General features: G+C 40.2%; 1 protein-coding gene across 1 annotated transcript in view; it reads right to left on the bottom strand.

The window, feature by feature from the left end:
* Positions 1 to 20,910, bottom strand: part of INTS9 (integrator complex subunit 9) — a 103,458-nt gene that overhangs the window by 35,070 nt on the left and 47,478 nt on the right. Inside the window, exons 5-8 of the mRNA XM_008705088.2 lie at positions 20,618 to 20,757; positions 18,295 to 18,381; positions 2,076 to 2,196; positions 1,131 to 1,265 (exon numbers count right to left, since the gene is read on the bottom strand). Of these exons, the coding sequence (XP_008703310.2) occupies positions 1,131 to 1,265; positions 2,076 to 2,196; positions 18,295 to 18,381; positions 20,618 to 20,757 (483 nt within the window). The remainder of the gene's footprint in view (positions 1 to 1,130; positions 1,266 to 2,075; positions 2,197 to 18,294; positions 18,382 to 20,617; positions 20,758 to 20,910) is intronic.

Genomic DNA, 20,910 nt, shown 5'->3' with positions numbered 1-20,910 from the left:
AACAAAGTAATCATTCTGTCTTTTACGGAAGAATATATCAAGAATGATAGAAGCCGCCACTAAAGTATTTTGATTCAATGAAGCAGGTTAAGATGACATTGATGGGCTCTTGATTTCAATAAGCAGGAAAGGCCCAGAATCTGCTAGCTATAGGAAAAAATAGCAACTTGTCCCTTCTAGACCTTGAGATGAAACTTGATTATAAGAGAAGGTATGAAAAAAGGCAATACAAAGTGGTAGCTCAGATGCAGCCTCTTGTTCTAGACCTACAGCAGTCATTTTCCCCTTCATTTTAAGATAGGATATGGACTTCCCCAAGTTATCTACGTAGGTACCCATCCATCAGGTAACTATCTAATCTTCTCTGCCCCTCCTTTACAAACATGGAAAGAATCAGGATTTATGAAATGAACAATAATACCTAAAAAGGAATAAAGAATACATTTATAATAACGGTTATATACTTAGCTACTTGCCCAATAAGACTGTTAACGAGTGACCAACTTAAATCTTCCATCTACACATTACAATAAAATCCAGGGGTGCCTGGGTGGTGCAGTCAGTTGGGCGTCTGACTCTTGGTTTCAGCTCAGGTCTTGATCTCCAGGTTGTGAGATCTAGCCCCGCATTCAGGGTTTTAAGATCGAGCTTGTGCTCAGCATGGAGTCTGCTTGAGATTTTTTCTCTCTTTCCTTCTGCCCCTCCCGCTCATGCTCTCTCTCTAAAATAAATAAGTAAATCTTTAAAAATAAAGTAAAATAAAATTCAAACTTCTCATCATGGTCTACAAAGTTCCACATGCCTGGCTCCGCTCATCTCATGGACACCCCTGCTGACTATTCTCGGCATGCTGCAACCACAATGGCCTCTGTGCTCTTCTGAACACAGATTCATGAGCTGGATTTTGCCTGTGGGTCGCCACTGATTCTCTAACATCTAGATGAGTGCTTGATACATAGCAGACCCTCAGTAAAGAAACAATTAACAACAAAAATGAAAAAAAAAAAAAAAGGATACATGTAGAAAACAAAATTAGGAAGATTTAAAAACAACTGATGATACTCTGGATATATTGTGAATTTGGGTTAAATAACCAAAAAACTGAGTTGTTAAAAGAGAATTAGAATTACCTGGGGATGTGTGGTAAGCAAGGAGGATCCGGAAACATACGATACTTTCTCATAATGGGACTGGATAATCCAGTTGGAGCTTCCAAGGGCATAGCCTGAGCTTAGCGGGGTCACCTGGACTGCACCAAAAAGCTCCTAGAAAAGAACCGCAGTAAGAACATGTGATGAGCTTTCAACAGTGCAGTCACACCAGCTAAGTCTTTGCAGGAAAACCCCCCAGAAATATCCTTGTTCACTTAAAGAAAATTTAAAGTAAAACAGAAAGTATAAAGTAAAGCAAACAAACAAACAAACAAAAAAACCAATGGAGGCCATCTGGCAGACCCACAAAGCAATCCTACAGTCTTGACTTGCCCCCTCTCTGAGTTTCAGCCTATCCACGTGTACCAGGCACCCAGGCCTCTCTCATCAAAAGACAGAGATGACAGATTACCAGAAAGACCAAAGAGAAAATTACTTGAGTTTTCTTTTTGTTTTTTTACACTAGGCATCAATCTCTTGGTCATTCTATACCGAGTGGCTCTGGACACAAGTTAACAAAAATGGGAACCCTTACTATCAGGTCGGAGTTCAAAAGTTATACTTGCCAAACTGCTTCTTGATCTGTTCTATGCTGTTTCCTATTTCACTCGTCCCAAACCTATAAAGTTGCACCCACTGTTCTAAAGTGAACAGGATGAGATGATTGTTAACGATCTCCTGATCATTACAAGCTGGTCAAGAGAAAGCTGGCTACTGCTGGGGAATGCGAGTGTTAGGAAAGAACACCGACATGAACCTGGAGGATGGAGGATAACGACAGATGCTCTATCTTTTTATGTCATACTAGGTACAAGATTCTCCGTGACTGAATGGCTAAAGAAAGGGAACCATAAGATCTTCCCAAAGGGTAACAATATCAATCGAAAGCATTCATGCATCACTTAAAATCATATTAACACTCACAATTTTCTGAGAATATCCCACCAGCTGGATTTTGCTAAGGGCAGAGTTCACCTCCTGCATCGTATAGCATCTTCTCCAGGTTGATACTTCCACTGCGTCCTTGAGTGGAGAAGGTAACAGCCTGTAAATGCATCACAATGCCAACTTTTTATGTTATCAAGGATTCCTTTCATGTAATTTTTCCATTTCATCTAAGCTGTCCAACTTACTGGCATAGAATTATTTATAGGATTCCTTTATAACCATTTTTTTCCCCATAAGGTTGGTAGTACTGCCCCTTTCATTTCTGATTCTAGTAGTTTGAGTATTCTCTTTTTTCCTCATCAATCTAGCTAAAGGTTTGTTAGTTTTGTTGATCTTTAAAAAAAAAAAACCAACTTTTCTCTCTTCTTTTTCTATTTTCTATTCTGTTTATCCAGCATATAACTGTATAACTGGATATTGTGGGGTTTTTTTCTTTTTTTCTTTTTTAAATCTAGTCTGATCATCTCTGCCATCTAGACTATTTAATCCACTCACATCTATTATTGATACAGTTGGATTATGTTTACCAATTTAATTTTTGTTTTCTCTATGTCTCACATCTTTTTTGTTCCTCTGTCCCTCCTTTACTACTTACCCTTTGATACTAAGTGAATATTTTCTGATGCATCTTTTAATTTCCTTCACGGTTTTTCACTATATTTTTCTGAGTTATTTCCTTAGTGGTTGTTCTAGGGTTTATCATATACATCTTAACACAGAGCATTTCTATATGAAATTTCAAATTCTCTTTCCTGTTCATGAATGATAAATGAAATACGCTTCATTCACAGGCCTGCAAAGCTATATAAAAGGACTGAGTTAAACATAGTTGAGGCTTGGCATAAAGGAGGAAAATAAAACACAATTTGTGACTTTTCTGATCAGCATCAGGAGCATCCCTTAAAACAGGCAAACAAAACTCTGTTATTAGAAAAACACGGTGTCATTTGCTCTAACAGAATCAGGACTAGACCTGGGAGAGTGACTTCCCTGAGATTCTCTGTTTAAATAGGTCAAGGAACTCTGATCAACTGAAAGTGTGCATTAGCTCTGCTCTCTCTCTCCTGAAATACCACTGAACTAGTAAAGGGCTTTGCACACACACATTAAGACAAAGAGAATGAGAGAAGAGGCAATAGCAACAGCATTTTAGAAAGTGGAAAGTAGGGGCGCCTGGGTGGCTCAGTCGTTAAGGTTCAGGTTATGATCCCAGGGTCCCGGGATTGAGTCCCGCATAGGGCTCCCTGCTCAGCAGGAAGCCTGCTTCTCCCTCTCCCACTCCTCCTGCTTGTGTTCCCTCTCTCGCTGCCTCTCTCCCTCTGTCAAATAAACAAATAAAATCTGAAATCAATCAATCAATCAATCAATCAATCAATCACTGAAGTGTTTAAAAAAAGTGGAAAATAAAAAGACAAATAACTGATTTAGCACACACAGGAAAGTTTAATTCAAATTAATTTATGCTGCAGAACCCACAAAAAGCTCAGCAAGCTGAAACAATAGGCATGTCTGGAAGTGAGGTTGAAGGTGAGCCTAAAAACAAGGGGATTTTTTGGAAAAAAAGAAAAAATACTGATAAGAAATAGAACCTTACGGTTCTCTTCACCTATTCCAGATAGCTCCGAAACTGCCTTTCCCCTCCCAGGCATGTTGTTAGAGGTTATCCTCTGGAGAAATTAAAAAAAGTCTAGACTAGGGGAAACCATCAACTAGAGGCAGCTTTGTTAATAAGCAAATGTTTATATTCCAAGAGTAACAATTTTCTTCTCCTCATATGCCTCCCAGAACACTATCAGTCAGGCTTATATCCCCCAGGGTAGGTGACTGGAAGAAACTTCTCTGAAAAATTTGATCAGCACCGAAGAAAAAAATCAACTAAAATATACTCACACTGAAGGTTTCATGATAAAATGGCCCAACCAGATCACATTATGGTAAAGTCTAGAATTCAACAAGACTCAACTCATGGCACACAGACTTTCTAATCAGTTTTTTACTGTCCAACTCCTAAACATGGGCCAATAACCAAGGATCACCATACATACTTGAGGGAAGTCTCTAAAATGATAAAGGCCAAAACAAATGGAGGAAGGAGGAGATGAAATAAATTAGGCTGGTAGAATAAAACTAAAAAATACTACCATTACTACCCTTAGAGAGATAAATAAGATAGAATGTCTAAGAAATGAGAAGTGACTTCTATTTAAAAAAAAGAGGAGCTTTAAGAGAATAAAAAAACTCTTGGACATAAAAATATGACAGCACACAGACAATGAAAGCATGCCAACGAAACCTGTCAAAATTCCAAAATGAATTAAAAACATAAAAAAATTATCTAAGACACAAAAGAGTTACATAAAAATCAGAAGAGCTTCAAAACAAGGTGGTAGAACTTAATAATTAGAAATTTTAAAAATTTATTCAGAAATGAAGATTAAACTAATAGAAATACAAGAGTGGATAAACACACAACAGCTAATGCCATAAGAAGAACATAGGAAGAAAACATTAAACACTAAAAAGGTATGAAGAGATAAAAAGAATTTGAAAGAAAGTGGCAGATAATGAAGACAGGGATGGAAGAAGCAACACACAGAGAAAAGGAGACCCTAACAGAAATCCAAGCAAGGGAATAGAACAAATACTAAAAACTCTAATTGCTAAAATAAAAAGAAGCCTGAAATTACATACTGAAGGGACACATTGCATACCTGAGAATACTGACCCAGAAGAACCAACACCAAATATATTCTGGGAAAATATTTACACTATAAATAAACTTTTGGGCAGCTAGGCGAAAAGAGCGAGTGACTTACTAAGGAAAAAATATGATACCAGAGTTTCAACAGCAATGGTGTTTTACTCAAAGAGACTAAAATATTTAAGACATTCAAAGAAAGAAAATGCAAGCCAAGGATTATACAATTAACAAAACTGACTTTCAAGGTTACAGAGCACAGACAATTATTAACTTGCAAGAACTCAGGGAATATTGTTCTCACGATCCCATCCTGAGATATCTTTTTTTTTTTTTTAAAGATTTTATTTATTTATTCGACAGAGATAGAGACAGCCAGCGAGAGAGGGAACACAAGCAGGGGGAGTGGGAGAGGAAGAAGCAGGCTCATAGTGGAGGAGCCTGATGTGGGGCTCGATCCCACAATGCCGGGACCACGCCCTGAGCCGAAGGCAGACACTTAACCTCTGTGCCACCCAGGCGCCCCACCATCCTGAGATATCTTCTGAAGAATACGTTTCAGATAACCTAAATGACTACAGGAACATTGACACATCAGCTGGTAGTGAGCTTGAAACATATAGTTATGTAGAAGTAAGACCAAATGAAGATTAAAAGAGAAGAGAGGATAGTATGTAATGGCTGTATGTTCTGATAATATAAATATAACAGGAGCATGAAAAAAAAAGAGGAGGAAAATACATATGCTCTTTCCTCCAAATGATGACTTAGAAACAACTAATCCAGGAGTAATGAGCATTGTTAGCAACCAGAGTGGGAGCTTAAAATTCCATTTTCCACTAAAAGAATACAGAGTTTTTTAGGGAAATGGATGATTCCAGATTTAGGGCAGGGAATGTACAAGAGGAGTCTTAAACATCCTGTTACAGTACATAGCAAGGAAACAATCAAAGGGTACAAAGGTCACAATAAAAGGACACAGGGGACAGCATGAAGAGGCTCACTGTCTAAAGATGGGATAATCTGAGCTGCAAAAAAGACAATATTGCAATGGGTCAAAATCCATGATATGTGTGTCAGAGTGGGTTGTAATTAGACTGGGACACAGAGAGGGGCTTTTGAGTTACTGAAAATATTCTATTTTAGACCTGGGTAGCAGTTATAAGGATTGTTGCTTTATAACATTTATTAACTATATATTATTATTTTTTGTTTTATATTACAATAAAAAGGTTAATTTAAAAAATAAAAAAAATTATGCCAAAATAAGAAACTATGACAGCAGAAATGAAAAACTCCTGGATAGGTTGGGAGGTAAACAGAATTTCTCAGGCAGAAGAGCAAACAAAAACAAAGAGATGGAAAAGAGGACAGAAAAAAATCTGAGTTCCAGTCTAGGAGGTTGAACATCTAAGCAGTGAGAGTTCCAGAAAGAGGGAACACAAAACATGAGGGAGAAAAATCTAAAAACTAAATATATTAAAATGAATAAATAAATAAATAAAAATAAATAAATAAATAAATAAATATATTTTGCCAAAATTGAAGTTCATTTTTTAGACTGGGGGTCAGCAAACGTGTTTTGTAAAAAAGCCACAGATATTTTAAGCTCTGTAGACCACGGTCTGTCTCACATCATTCAACTTACCTGTCTGTGTAATGCCATAGACAATATGTAAATGCATGAGTGTGGCTGTGTGCCAATAAAACTTGACTTATAACAACTGTGGCAGGCCAGATTTAGCCCATTAAACAGGGGCTTGGTCACAATTGGAACCTCTGTTCTAGATAGTAAGGACCCACTAAGTACTCAGCGCATGAGTGAAAACTATCCTTTACTAAGACACAGCATCATGAATTTAGGGAACAAGAGGATTCTTAAAGTTTCCACAGAGGATTAAGTGGGATACATACCAAAGATCTAGACTCAGAATAGTACTGGCCTTTTCAACGGCATTTCTGGAAGCTAGAGAAAAATGTATCAAATCTGGATTTCTATCCATTGGAGGGTGAAGGTAGAACAAAGGCATTTTAGACATGCAGGGTCTCAGAAAACTGACCTCCCGTGTACTCTTCCTCAGGATGTGCCCGGCAAAATGAAGGCACAAACAAGAAAAAGACCCAGGAAACAGAGCTTCCAACAGAAGAAAGGTGAAGATATCTTCAGGATAGTGATGAAGAAAATCCTAAATCTTGAGCAGCAAGCTCAAGAACAGCTGGGATCAGGCTGGGGAGAGAGAGGAGGCTCTGGGAGAGGATTTCCAGGAAGATAAAATTGTTACAACACCCACTGAGTTTGAACACACTGAGGAGAGACCTGTACAAATGGCAGAGAGGCTGGAAACAAATCAGTAAGAAGTACATAAGAAACGAAGCAAATATGCAAACAAGATCATCATTAACTCAAGGGAAAACAAAAAGTTGTGCAAGAAAGAAAAAATAACCCTAACAATGTCATGTGGCCAGTGAGTTGCATTTATAGTCATAATAACGTAAATACCAAATAGAGGTTTAGCTAACCTAGCACATAGGTCACGTTCCAATTCTCTTCATCTGTTTCTCCAGCAACAAAATACTAATAATTCTTCTCTTTACTTTCCGCATAAACAGACATATGAAGATTTTATTTCACTTATCTGTCCTATGTACACTGGATTGGTTTAGGTTTTACAATATTTATTCAATAAATATTTAGCCCCGACTATGGCCATAGCATTGAAATCCTGTAAGGGATATTAACAGGAATAACATAAAGGCCTCTGCTCTAAGGAGCTTAAGTCTAGAAAATTTTTACAATGGTACAAGGCAATAAAGAGATGTCAAAAGCCCTGAGTCATCCCTGCCTGCAGACTTGCCCTTCCCTCACAGAAGGGTCTAAATGATATATTAAAAATGCAAATCTCAACACACACACACCCTCTCCTCCTTCACTATAATGGCTTTCCATTAAATTCAGTTTAAAATCCAAGGCTCTTAGCATGACTTTATAAGGCCCTTCTTTATCTGGGTCCTGCCTCAGCCTCTGTTCTATATACTGAGCTATAAGCAGCTCTCTTGGTGCCAGGCTCCCTGAAGCCTGTAACCCACCCCCTATTGCCTTCTTCAGATTTCGTGTGGACAACACTTACACCTTTAAAATCTAGACCACTTGTCACTTTTTCTCAGGTCTTGTGTCAGCAGTCAAGGCCAGGTGCACATTCTGTGTGCTCTTTGGGAACGTGGACTGACTGTGTATCAGAGACAGGTGAGTGGCACAGAAGGCCCCTCTGGATGGCTACCGGTGGGGGCTGCTGCTACTGCTTCTCTTCTTCTTCCACATTCCTGCTGACTCTCTGCCAATGGCTTGAGGAAGGAGAGGTTTCTCTCCGAGGCACAGGATGGAAAAAAACAGGCTTTATAGACTTGTCTGCACATAAATTCCAGTGTTACCTCTTCACCTCAGTTTACTCATTTGTGACACAGGGAGAGTAGCACCTTTCTTTTAGAGTTGTTCTGTGAGGGGTAAATGACATAACGTATGTGAGTGTCTGGCATGGAACAGATGCTGAAAAAGATGGTCTCTAACCGCCCCCCCCACCATATGCAGCCAGCACAGCTCCAGGAGTATATGCAGTTTCCCACAATACCATAGTAAATAAACTTCAACTCAGGATGAATTACTTCAATGAGCAGCAATGACTTTGAACTTGAGTGGCCCAAGCACGGCTCTACACGGTCTCAAGGAAAAACCTAAGCTACTCTTCTGCTTTAGCTCCTCCTTTAAATTCCTCGGGATCAGGGAGCCCCATGGTTTGGGTCCCCTAGAGCTGACCTTCATTAAAAATAAAGACTTCTTGGGCTCCTGGGCGGTTCAGTTGTTAAGTGTCTGCCTTTGGCTCAGGTCATGATCCCAGGGTCCTGGGATTGATGCCCGCATCGGGCTCCCTATTCAGCAGGAAGCCTTCTTCTCCCTCTCCCCCTGCTTGTGTTCCCTCTCTCACGGTCTCTCTGTCAAATAAATAAATAAGATCTTAGAAAAAAAAAAATAAAGACTTTTTACTCTGGGCTGGGTAGGAGCAGAAGGGTTTCTTAACTTTATGCCAGAGCTGGAAGGCTATTATGGGAGTGGCCTGAGAGGGTGGGGAGGATGATACATAACACTTGCAGCCCAACCACATCTTTCAACCTTGTTGAATTTGTCTGACACTGCCCTCAGCTGTGCCAAGCTGCTGCAACTGAGTCACCTCTGCTAGAGGGTGAGCAAAAAGTCATACACAAGGCTGGAATAGACCCCCTCCTCCCTCCCTCCCTCCTTTCCTACCTCCCTAGCCCCTTTCTCTTTCTTTTTTAAATTCTTTATTTAAATTCAATTTAGTTAACATATACTGTATTATTAGTTTTAGGGGTAGAGTTTAGTGATTCATCAGTTGCATATAATACCCAGCGCTCATTATATCAAGTGCCCTCCTTAATGCCCGTCACCCGATTACCCCATCCCCCTCCCACATCCCCTCCAGCAACCCTCAGTTTGTTTCCTAGAGTTGCTTCTTTTATGGTTTGCTTCCTTCTCTATTTTCAACTTATTTTATTTTTCCTTCCCTTCCCCTATGTTCATGTTTTGTTTCTTAAATTCCACATGAGTGAAATCATATGGTATTTGTTTTTCTCTGACTGACTTATTTCGCTCAGCATAATACCCTTTAGTTCCATTCACGTCATTGCAAATGACAAGATTTTATTCTTTCTGATGGCCAAGTAATATTCCATTGTATATATTAGACCCACTTTCTTTACTATGGACTTCCTTCCCATCCCTTGACAACCAGTACTGCCATTACCCAAACAACACCTGGGCTTTACTTTCTTCCCTTGATGGCCCTTCCCAGCATGCGCTCCCTGCTTCCCATGTAGGAAAGTGTCCTACAAAAATTAAGCAGATTAAAATCTGGAGCAGTCTTTCTCCAAATGAGGCATTTGGCTCATATTTCCACTCTCTGTTAGAGATTAAACAATCATATATTCAACCTCCAGAATAAGCCAGTAAATGCTCTGAGCCCTTGGTAAGGGAAAAAGGGAAGCTGATGAAGATGTGAAATATTTACTGCTTCTGTCTTCAACAGTCCAAAACCTACTTCTAGAGAAATTACTGGAGTGTTTCAGGTAGGGAAACAACTTCCTTAAGCAAAGCAAAGGACTTGTGAAAAATTCAGATGTATTTCAACTTAGATCTTTTCTCCTCTTCCCTTCGGGGTAAATGGCATAGAGATAATAAATTTATGTTCTGGAGAAACTAAAGAAAGCATCTGTTTATAGAGAAACATTCATGATGATTTTTAACAACCAGTTTAGTAGAGCAGTGTTGGAGAGAACAGCCTTGTTATATACAACAACAGAAACAGCATATGTTTTTATTCCATTATCATATTACTCACATAGTAGTATCTTTTCTCATTTTTGTATCCTCAGCACTGAGTGGTACCCAACACAAAGGACACAATATCTGTTCATTTGTTGCCCCAGGAAAGGTAGGAACCAGTAAGCCAATTATTAACAACTTCTGTCTGCAGTGCACCAGTAAGTTTGATTAGAGGTGAACCTTATGACAGTGTGTGAGGAGGTGAAAACTTTAGGGAGGAACCACCCAATAAGCCAGAGGAGGAAGGCTGTGCAGGTCCCAACGACTCTGGTCTCAAACTCAGTGTAGGGTTTTGTGGCTGGCAGCTCCGGACATGGCTCCTAAGGATCTCCGCCTTTTATATTCATCCCTTTGTGTAGTCCACTCCCCCGGAGGGTGAGCTGAACCTGGGGTTTTCTGTTAGTGAAGAGAATATGACAAAAGTGAAGGGATGTCACTTCCAAGATTAGCTTACTAAAGACTGACTTCCATCTTGCCCATATTCTCTCTCTTGCTCACTCTGATGAAACTGCTGTGAGATACTTTGTAGAGAGGTCCACACACAAGGGCCTAAGGCAGGCTTCAGCCCATCACCCCTGTGAGTGAATCCTTCCAAGGGGAGCTGGAGATACCTACAGCCCTTGTAGGAGACCCAGAACAGAAAACCCAGTGTTTAATAAATTAAACTTTTTTGGGCCATGTTCTTAGTAACGAAGCCGTGTTTCAATACCTTAGCTAAGTGTGGGCTTTCCTGAGGTCTCCTCAATGACATTTTTTATAAACTCTAATTGTGGAACTCCTGTAGAAGGGTATTCTTCATATCCGATTTAAGTCTGATTTTTGCTTATTTTCGTTGTAATATTGAGCAATATTCAGCAACTTAACCTTTTCTTCTCACCATATTTCTAAACTGAGGGTAAAATACTTCCTTCAAAGACTGTTGTGAGGACTACAGCAAATGGGTATATATAGATGTATACATATTATTATTATAGATATGATAATCAGTGTTTTATGAAATTTGGCTTCTTAAAAAGATCGTTTATTTTAGTTAGAGAGAGAGAGAACGTGAGTGGGGGAAAGGGCAGAAGGAGAGGAAGAGAAGCAGACTCCCAGCTGAGCAGAGCCCAACACAGGACTCGATCCCAGGACCCTGAGATCACGATCTGAGCTGAAATCAAGAGTCGCCACTTATCCAACTGAGCTATCGAGGCGCTCCTGAAATTTAGCTTTTTTACAAAATTCAGTGACTTGAACATCCCCCCTTCACACTTATGCTTAATTCTTTGGGTATCTTATTCTGGTAACTTACACTGACTGCACTACTTTCAGATTTAAAACTAATCATTTGCCATTTCTCTATTTGGAAATATCCAGAGGTTTCCTTTTTCATATAGGTTTGGTGACAAAATTTTCACAATTCTGGTGAATTTCCTATCAGCTACAGAAAAGATTCAAACTAGGAATTAGTCAAATATACTGCTGGCTTTTTCAAAAGACCAAAGTTTCAATATTCTTTTGTATAATGTTAATTTCCAATTCTTTTCTCTCCTTCCTGGCATGCACTGGCTGATTTGAACCAACCCGGTCACCTCTCAATCATCATGCCACGTTGCCATGTTTTTGCCCATACCCTTCCCTTATCTTAGAATCCTCTCTTTCCTCTTTGAAACCCTACTTAATCTGCCAAGCCCAGGCTAAGTCTTGCCACTTAGTACATAATCTTTGCTTGACAAGCTCCTTGGGTACAGGGACTATGTCTTAAACTTTTTTGGGCATTTTCTTGATGCCAGGCATTTAGCAGTTAATAAATAAATCGTCTGAATTCCATTATTTATACCCGCAAATTCCTTTTGCTAACACCCTTTTCTTACTCCTTTGAGAAATTAAGTCACTTTGTCACTATTTCCTGCTATCTCCTGACATTCTGTCTAACCTAACTTTCCCTAAAATTCTGCTTATGCTTACTTGAGGCCATAATTATGGAGAGGCATTTATAGAGCCATTTGAAGCCATTAAGATTATTGGCTGATTCATGATAAGTTGGAAAAGGAAACCCAGTGGGAACTAGTTCTAATTTTTCTGGCTTTCTGATTTATCAAAGTCAAGTTCTCAGAGTCTAAATGTTTAATAAGTACTTTCTAAAAGATTTCATTGTTTGTTTTTTCTTATCACACTTGAGTGCTTAATAAACTTTCCCCCAGTGCTGACATCATGCCAGAGCTCAGCTGTCCTTTCTTCCATCCTACCAGCATCCAACAAGCAGCAAAGACCATGTGTTTGTGTTAAAGAGTAAGACTTTTAAGTCCACAGGGACCACTTAAAAGCTTATAGATAAAACATTAGCTGGGTTTTTTTTCAAAGTGTGTGATGAAGGAAGGAATCTGCAAAATGAATGTAAGAACAGAATATAAAGAATATAAGAAAAGTCTTTTTCCTCTCATTACAGCAAAGTGTGCTTAATATACACGTGGATGGGCTGGAGTGGAAATGTGTTAGCAAAGTGATGACCTTTACAGAATTTACCAAAAAGAAGCTTGATAATCAAGCATTTCTCAGTATTAACCTGAAACTATATAATGCCTGATTTTTGTTTTAGATCCATTTATCTCTAAAAAGGACAAAGGCAATTGCTCAGGCTACCAAAGCACAACAGAAACAATTCTCCAGAATACCTGAACTACCTCTGCTTTGATTCTATTCTTATCAAAAAACCCCTCTTATCTATAACTTAATCTCTTAAGTGAACTTGCTGACCAGACCAGAGTGTCCTAGATAGATGAACCTTTTTAGTTCTGCAGCCAGGCAGATGTCTCAGTATAAAGTAATTAAATGGGATTTTTGTTTGTAAGTCAATATCCTGGGAGTTTAGTTAGCCCGAATCAGTCCCTCAGAGGCTAATCAACTCTGAGCGAAATGAAATGATTAAGTTTCTGGAACTGCAAAGCTCAAGGACAAGCGGTGATGACTTCATCGAAGTAGTGCCACTCTAGAAACGCCGGCTGAAGGAGCCTCTCCCTTGGACAGCTTTAAAAACTGTAACCTAAGTGAACTTAGAGACACTTGAATTCAATTCTCTTGTTTTACAAAAAAGGAGACTGAGTTCCAGCGTCTGGATGACAGCGCTAAGAGAAGGCAACAGGGGGATCAGAAAAATGGTTTTCCTTCTCTTATACTACCTTGCTTCCATCAGGAAAGGTGGCGTTTAAAGATAAATTAGGCTGTGGAAGGCAGATGTGTGCTGATTACTGAAAGGGTGTTATGTGAGCCAAGTGTATCATTAAAAGGGAAAAGGATGCGGGTATTTACAGAGCACCTACTATGTGCCTGGCGCTGTTTTAAGGACTCTCATGCTGATTTAGTCCTCACAGCAACCCTGCAAAGTTGCTAATATTATTCTTATATTATAAATGAGGAAACAGAGCCTAGAAGAAATAAATTGCTAGAGCTACTGAAAAGAAGATATGAAATTTAAACACTGGTCTATTTGATCTCCAAGCCCATAGCTTTAATTTTCTCCCTATCATATAGTTAGACCTGATAAATTCCTCTATAAATACCCATGAAACATCAGAGCAGAGGAACTTCAACTACGTCTTCTTTCATGTCTTCTATAAGGTATGAACCCACATTTTAAGCTCTGACTACTGAAAACTGTCATAACATATCAGCCAGGAATATATCGGTGCCCAATTCCTTAATGCTTGCAAGACGGTTATGACAATATTCTGTAATGATTTATCCTTAATTATAACTGTAGACTTCTAGTCTTATACAGAAAAATCTTACCTGATGGTTTAGTTTCTTAAGTGGAATATTCTGCTTTAAAATTTTCTATTACAAACCCTAAACTTTAATGTGGGTATGAGAAAGTCAGAGACTCAAAAATTACATTGCAAAGGGAGTCTCCTTTTCTTACCCTTCAAAATCTCTTTTTCAAGAGGAGTAAACTAAAGCATCAAAATGAGGAAGAAAGATGGCTAACTTCTAAATAAATCTCAAGGAGCAGTGTCAACTGAGGCGGGGAGTCAGACAGCTGCCAAAAAGCAAGAGTAATAGCTTCTTTTGGTATACATACTAATACTAAATCAAATGCTAACTCAAACTAACTTCAAATGATTTAAGAGAATTTGTCAGATCCCTTTGACCAATGAGTCTGAAAGATTTTAATTTATTATTTTCTTTAGTTCACGGTCTTATTAAATAACTTAAGCTACTAAAATGTATCACTTCTAGGCACTTAACCAAGAGACAGCCTGTGTAAAGTTTAAGTCAAAAACCGGGGGCTTGAGTCTCCAATCCAACTCAGAGGTGTTTTGCTTGGATCATACAGGATTTTATTTTAACGTGTGAGCCAACATTTTAAAAAGATGAAAAAAAAATCACATTTAAAACATCCAGATTTTGAGTTTCTCTTAAAAAAAGAAAAAAAAAGGGAAGATTTGGCAGCTATGGGCTCACGTTTCCATATGGCCATAATCTGCCGAAACTGTGTGTCAGCTGCCCCTGTAGACGGGTGTGGTCGCTGGTCCACAGTTACCTGAGGTCCACCTCGCTCCTGTATTGACCTTCCCCATCCCCAGAGGCATTGGAGTTTGTGATCCCTACCTGAGACCCCTCTTGACAAGGTGAGTACAGGAATTAAAGAGGAAAAAAAAAAAAAGGAGGGAATGAAAAAATAAGACACAGCTCATATCACTTGGGAAAAATGTCAATGTAATAGACAGCAAAAAACAGTGTTTCTCGATTTAGTTTTGCCACAGTACTTTGGGACACTAGATAGAAACTGGAGTGTGACAGAAATTTTAAAGTGATGTAAATCCTTCAGCATAAATGTTATTCAAATGAAGCACTTTTAGTATTCTGGCCCAAGGTTAAATTCTAGGTGAATATTTCAAAAGAACTCTTTTGTCTGATGTCAATTACAAAATAGCTCTTCAAATTCCTCTACCACTTGTAATATTTATGCTGAGTTTATCCAGAAGAAAAAGAGGACACAGCTTGCTTGGTTTGGTTCTCTAACACCGCAGCATATTCTTTCCAATAATTAGACTCTTTTTTTTTTCTCTATCAATAACTGTGGCTCATTTCGTGCTCAAAAGCCAAAGCAAAATACTTGACCAGAATCAGAAATCTGGTTACGATATATGAAATAGGGAAATAAAGTCTTCTCCAATAGTGCAGGTTATTCTCCTTGCTCCTCTACCAAGTTAGCTTTTAACAGTTTCAGATTTTTGCCCACCAGGTGGCGAGACAGCAAATTCAAGATTTTATCTCAAGGAGCACCCTTTTTTAAAAGGGAGATTTTCTAAGCACCTTAGGAAATAACTTTCAGGCTCCCCCCTGCAGCCCTGTCCTCCCCGCCCTCTGCTCCTTCCAGTTCAATTCACCCTTCTTCCTAATAAACGATGGCACTTCTTTTGTAAACCAGTTATCTTGTTGTATTTTACAAAGAATGGGAGGCAAAGGAAAACTGCCAAGGACTCTGCCCATGGTCATAGAAGAAAAGGCAAAATAAGGATGTGGGACTTCCTAAGACTTGGCCCAGGGTTTGGGAACCAGGAAACAGTGACCTTTGAACATCACCTCTGGTGTGCCAAAATTATTTGTGGCAGAATATTATAAAGGGTATAAATTTAAAAGGAGGAAGTAAGGGAAGCCAAGGCGTACATGTTCCATGGGGAAAGAAAACAAAGTCTTAAAATTTCTCAGGAGGGAAATGTGGACAACTAGGTCTGATGTGGTCCAGTGGATACCTGGGAGAGAGAAAAAGAGGAAGGAGGGATAGCAATGGGCAGGAGGAAAGGCAGCTGAGAATAAGAATGCAAAATGAGAAGGGAAAGGGACCTTGTCATAAGCAGGAGTGTGGTCAGATCAAGGAAGTCATTTGCATACACACAGAAGACTCAGACGTGTGTGTGTCCAGAAAACATTTCCCACCACGAAGACATATGGACACCATATCCCCAATCAAGGAAATGGAGACACAAAGAAGATCCATAAAACAGAAGAGAAAACGTGCAGTTACACATACTTCCCCCTTCCCTTACATGTAGGGGCTCACACGCACTTGAGAAGAGACGTGTGTGCCCAAGAGGCAGCCCAGCATAATGGTTAAAAGCACAAACTCTGGAACTAGACTAGACTTGCTGCCTGGGTTTGAATTCAAACCTTACTGCTCACTGGTTGGCTGACCTTGAGCAAGTTACTTAACCTGTTTGTGGCTGTTTTCTCTTCTGTAAAATGATGTTAAAGAATTACAGGAGTTAAGTAAAACATTGAGAATAGTGTCTGGCACAGCAAGTGCTATGTAAGTTAAATAGAACAAGTAACACATACACAAAGGAATGCAGAGAGGACACTCAGATACTCAGACTCTAGAACAGTTACAGTATAAAAACAAAGCATATTCTCTTAGCTACAGATATATATTCTTTTTTTTTTAAAGATTTGTTATTTTAGAGAGAGAGAGAGAGAGAGAGAGAGAGAGAGAGAAAGCACCCGTGCATGTGCAGGAGGGGAGGGCAGAGGGAGAGGGAGAAGCAGACTCCCGCTGAGAGCAGAGCCCGACTGAGATCACGACCTGAGCCGAAGTCAAGAGTAGGAAGCTTTACTGACTGAGCCCCCTAGGTGCCCCTATACATACATATTCTCGTAGAAGGAATATTCACAAAAACTAAGACATTCCAAAGTTCAGATAACTAGACAGCTAACAAATCACTGACCTACGGGGGAAGAGAACTCAATGGCAAGGTGGCTGGAAAAGAGAGGACCTGGGTAGGCACGAATGGGATACCCACTACCTAAAAAGCCAATGACAAGTTTTTACTCCAGACTCTGGATGCGAGGCCTGGAAGGCTGGGACCATGTGGTGCCAGGAGGCAGGGCAGTGGTTGGGAGGCTCAGAGAAACTGCAGTAGGCTAAGACTGGCCAGTGTCCTCCGCTGCCAACTAAATATGAGAGCATGGAAGCAGAATGGAGCTGCCTCCTTCCCTCCGCCATTATAGTTCTACTTCTGTCACCTCTTACAATCTGGTTTTTGTTCCCAGTACTCTACTGAAACTAATCTCTCTAGGATTTCCATAACCAAGGGTCTCATCTTCATTTTATGGGATATTTCTGCAGCATCTGATACCACTAGCAAGCCCGGGTTTGGAGAAACTTCCTTTTCCCCTTGGCTTCCACTCAGCTCTCCTCTTAACCTTCCTAAGGATGACTTCACAGCCTCTTTTATAGTTCTTACCAATTGTTTTCAATTCTGTCTTAGAAATTTCTTTTAAGTCAGACTCTTCAAGCTCACCGCTATTACCTCAGTTCAGGCTTTTGTTCTCCCTCGCGTTTCTGATAGTCCTACCCCTGGTCTTCTGCCCCGTCTCTGCACCCCCATCCATGCCCCACGCTGCTTCCAGACTTACTTTCCCCCAAACAAATCTGTGATCACATCGCTCTCCTCCTTATAAACCACAGAGGGACTCCCCCCACTCTCCATATTATAAAGCGCAAACTTTACACATCAGATTCTTCATTATCTTGCTCCAATATACCTCTCTAGTTTCAACTCTCACCTCTCCTCTCTGCTTTCCCACTCTAATCCACCCTGTACTTTTCCCTGGTCCCCAAATATACTATTATCCCCATCATGCTGTGCCTAGATGCACTTCCTGACCTTTTCTATCAGGAAGAGTCCTTTTCTTCCTCCAAGACCCACTTTCATTGTCATCTCCTAAGGAATGTCCTCCTCAGCTTCCCTACACAGAAAGTTCTTCATTTTCCGAGTGTCTACAGCACCGTGACAGGCACCTCTTACGATATATGCCATCCAAGACTATAATTTACTTGTTAATGGTCTGATTTCCCATCAACCCCGGAGCGCCTCAAAGACAGTGCCAACTGTTTTACTAATTTTTAAAAACTCAGACCCAGCACAGTACCTTGGACATGGCACAGTTGCCTCTCACAGTATGTTGGTACAATCAAACATAGCCTTTCCCTAAAACAGGGAAAAGAGAATCTCCAGTTCTAACAGTACAAATGTTAAAGCATAACATAAGAAAACAAATGAGACTGTTTTGCAAAGCCTAAGGGTCTGCTGTCAAGAGGAGTAGACAGGCCTATTGCTCACCGCTGAATATCCTTGTTCTTCCACAAGGAGGCAGACTGAGCCTTGGGCACTCTTTCAATGAAATTCACCAGCTCTTCCATGAGAAGCCTGAGTTTAAAGAAAAAAGTGGTGAACAGTCATAAAAGAAGGAGAAAAACACCACTGTTAACATTGTAGTCGAAACAAATGGGCTTGTCTGCCTTCCCCCCACCCCAATCATCTGTCTATCTGTTGCACATAAACTTGGACACCCGTTTAAATAAACCTGAACAAAACCCCAACCACCTCATTGAACTTCCATGTTAAACATTTCGAACATAAATGATTTAATTCAGCTTTAAAACAAGCCTGGCATGCATCTTATCTTGGAACACTGAAATATACAAGCCTGTGGTTTAACTCTCAGTCTTAAGCTCTCTGCCTTCATATAACTAAAAATATAAAGGGAGAAAAAGTCAAATGAATATGAAGTACCTGTTTTTGGTGGCAGCAGGCGTGGGGTAGGATTTTTTTTTTTTTTAAAGATTTTTATTTATTTACTTGAGAGAGAGAGCACGAGAGCACAAGCAGGGGGAGGGACAGAGAGAGAAGCAGACTCCCCGTAGAGCAGGGAGCCTGATGTGGGACTCGATCCCAGGACCCTGGGATCATAACCAGGGCCGAAGGAAGATGTGTAACCGAATGAGCTACCCAAGGACCTGACTGAGCCAGTCAGGCACCCAGTATTGGTTTTTTTTTTTTTAAATGACAATATTAAATGGATATTTTAAACTGGAAAAGTATGTCTTCTTGACATGTGTTTTGGGAATTTACAAAATTCTATGTGGAAAAATACTCTCAGGATTAATCCTAAAAGCCTAACTCAAGGACCTGCAAAAGGACAGGCTCTGTGTGCAGATGGCAAGATGGATCACGACAGAATCACAACTGAGGGAACCTAAGAAACGCCTCACTGGAGTGGATCAATGATGCACGTGCTCTGAGGAATAGCTGGCACAGAGAACTGTTAGACTCCTGCATGGCTAGGGAATGACCCAAAAGCGAGAAATAGATTTTTAACCTCTTGACTCCCCTTTCAGAATCCAGTATAGATGATCCATATTGACTTAAATCCTCTCCCAATGAATATAGAGATATGGCAAGCCATCAGTTTACTAGCATTTGGATGTTGAACAACTTCCATTTCATTTCCATTGGATTTATTTATTCCTAATCCCACCCCGTCCTTTCATCTTGAAGGAGCAGCACGAGCTCCAGCGTTCAAAGGTCTGGAATCTCGGCGCATTATTATTCTGGCTGTAGCTCTCTGGAGAACAGTCTGGTGTGTCCCACCTCACGCTGTAACTTTTTCAGCCTAGAGTCGAATGTTTTCAGCTTATCAGTTGCGACTGATCCAATCGCCTTGTGTTTTACTTCCCTGTAATGTCTCTTCGTCAGATCCCCGATGTTTCTCTGTACAGATTACATGCTCTTTAATGGGAGCTGACACAAAAGCCAGGGCATATTTTGTTTCATCTCCGGTCATTCCATCTTGTCGTACTTTTGCAAGACACTGGAGCCCAAAGCCAAGAGTCCATATCAACACCTTGATCCCTTACTTTGAGCCTCAATAGCTTCACCTTTCACCATACTTGTTAGTTTGCTTCAACTCTTTTTTCTGGGGTAGTTGATTTTCTTCATGTAACTTTTCTGTCACTGAATGATGCTAGGGGGACTTGAAGCAACTGCCTGTGTCATGAAGGCTTGGGAGGGGTAGAGGGAGAGACGGCAGAGCATTCTCAGAGTCAAAGGAAGGCTTTTACTCCTTAGAGTTCTGAGTTGCACTCTGTCAAAAGTATAGTCAACTCAACTGTCTAATTACTTCTTCTGTTTTCTACAAGCTGTCTCCATTTATAGTCTGCACTAAATCATAAAGGGAGGAATTCTGAAAGCAAAGTAATAAAATTTCTTCTTTTCTTAAATGTGCTATGCTCCTTTTTCCTGAAGCTCTTTGCCTTGCAACTCTGTGGCGTCTTACTCAACGTTACCTCCCCTAATTAGTATCATCTGCACAGAGGAGCTGTCTCTGTGAACACCTTCCTCCAGTCTTTGTTTCAAAAACAACAACAACACAAAAGACTAAGAGTACTCGCTGCATTAATCTCGAGGCAATTCCAATGAACACTTGTTTTATTTCGAGAGTTGTCTATTCATGCTAATTCTTTGGGTTAGCTGCTCAGGAGGAGACACCAATCACTCCTGCCACAACACCACGGAAAGGAGGAGTGCCTCGGCCACCTGCTCCTGGGATATGAAGAGGAGTGCCTCGGCCACCTGCTCCTGGGATATGAAGAACTGCTCTCACCTGCCGATCTGCACGGTGGGCTCTGTGGCGTACACCGTGCCTGTGAAACCGGTGTGCTCAGTGATGTAGGGCAGTGCCATCATGCAGTGGTAGTTAGAGATGAGGATCACATCCACCGTAGACAGATCTATTAGCTCGGTCTGAAAAGAAAGGGGCGGGAATGATACATATCTGTTCAGGGCATACAGATCAGCATGATGTGACTGAAAAATGATGCTGTCAGAACGCAGAGAAGTCGTTTTTGTACTACAGAATAATGATGCCTTTCCTGCAACACTTCCACTCTCTCATTT

Source organism: Ursus maritimus, unplaced genomic scaffold, assembly GCF_017311325.1.
Source record: "Ursus maritimus isolate PB19 unplaced genomic scaffold, ASM1731132v1 scaffold_11, whole genome shotgun sequence".
Lineage (NCBI taxonomy): Eukaryota > Metazoa > Chordata > Mammalia > Carnivora > Ursidae > Ursus > Ursus maritimus.
The sequence above is the reverse complement of the archived record's forward strand: the minus strand, read 5'-3'. Positions and strand labels throughout refer to the sequence as shown.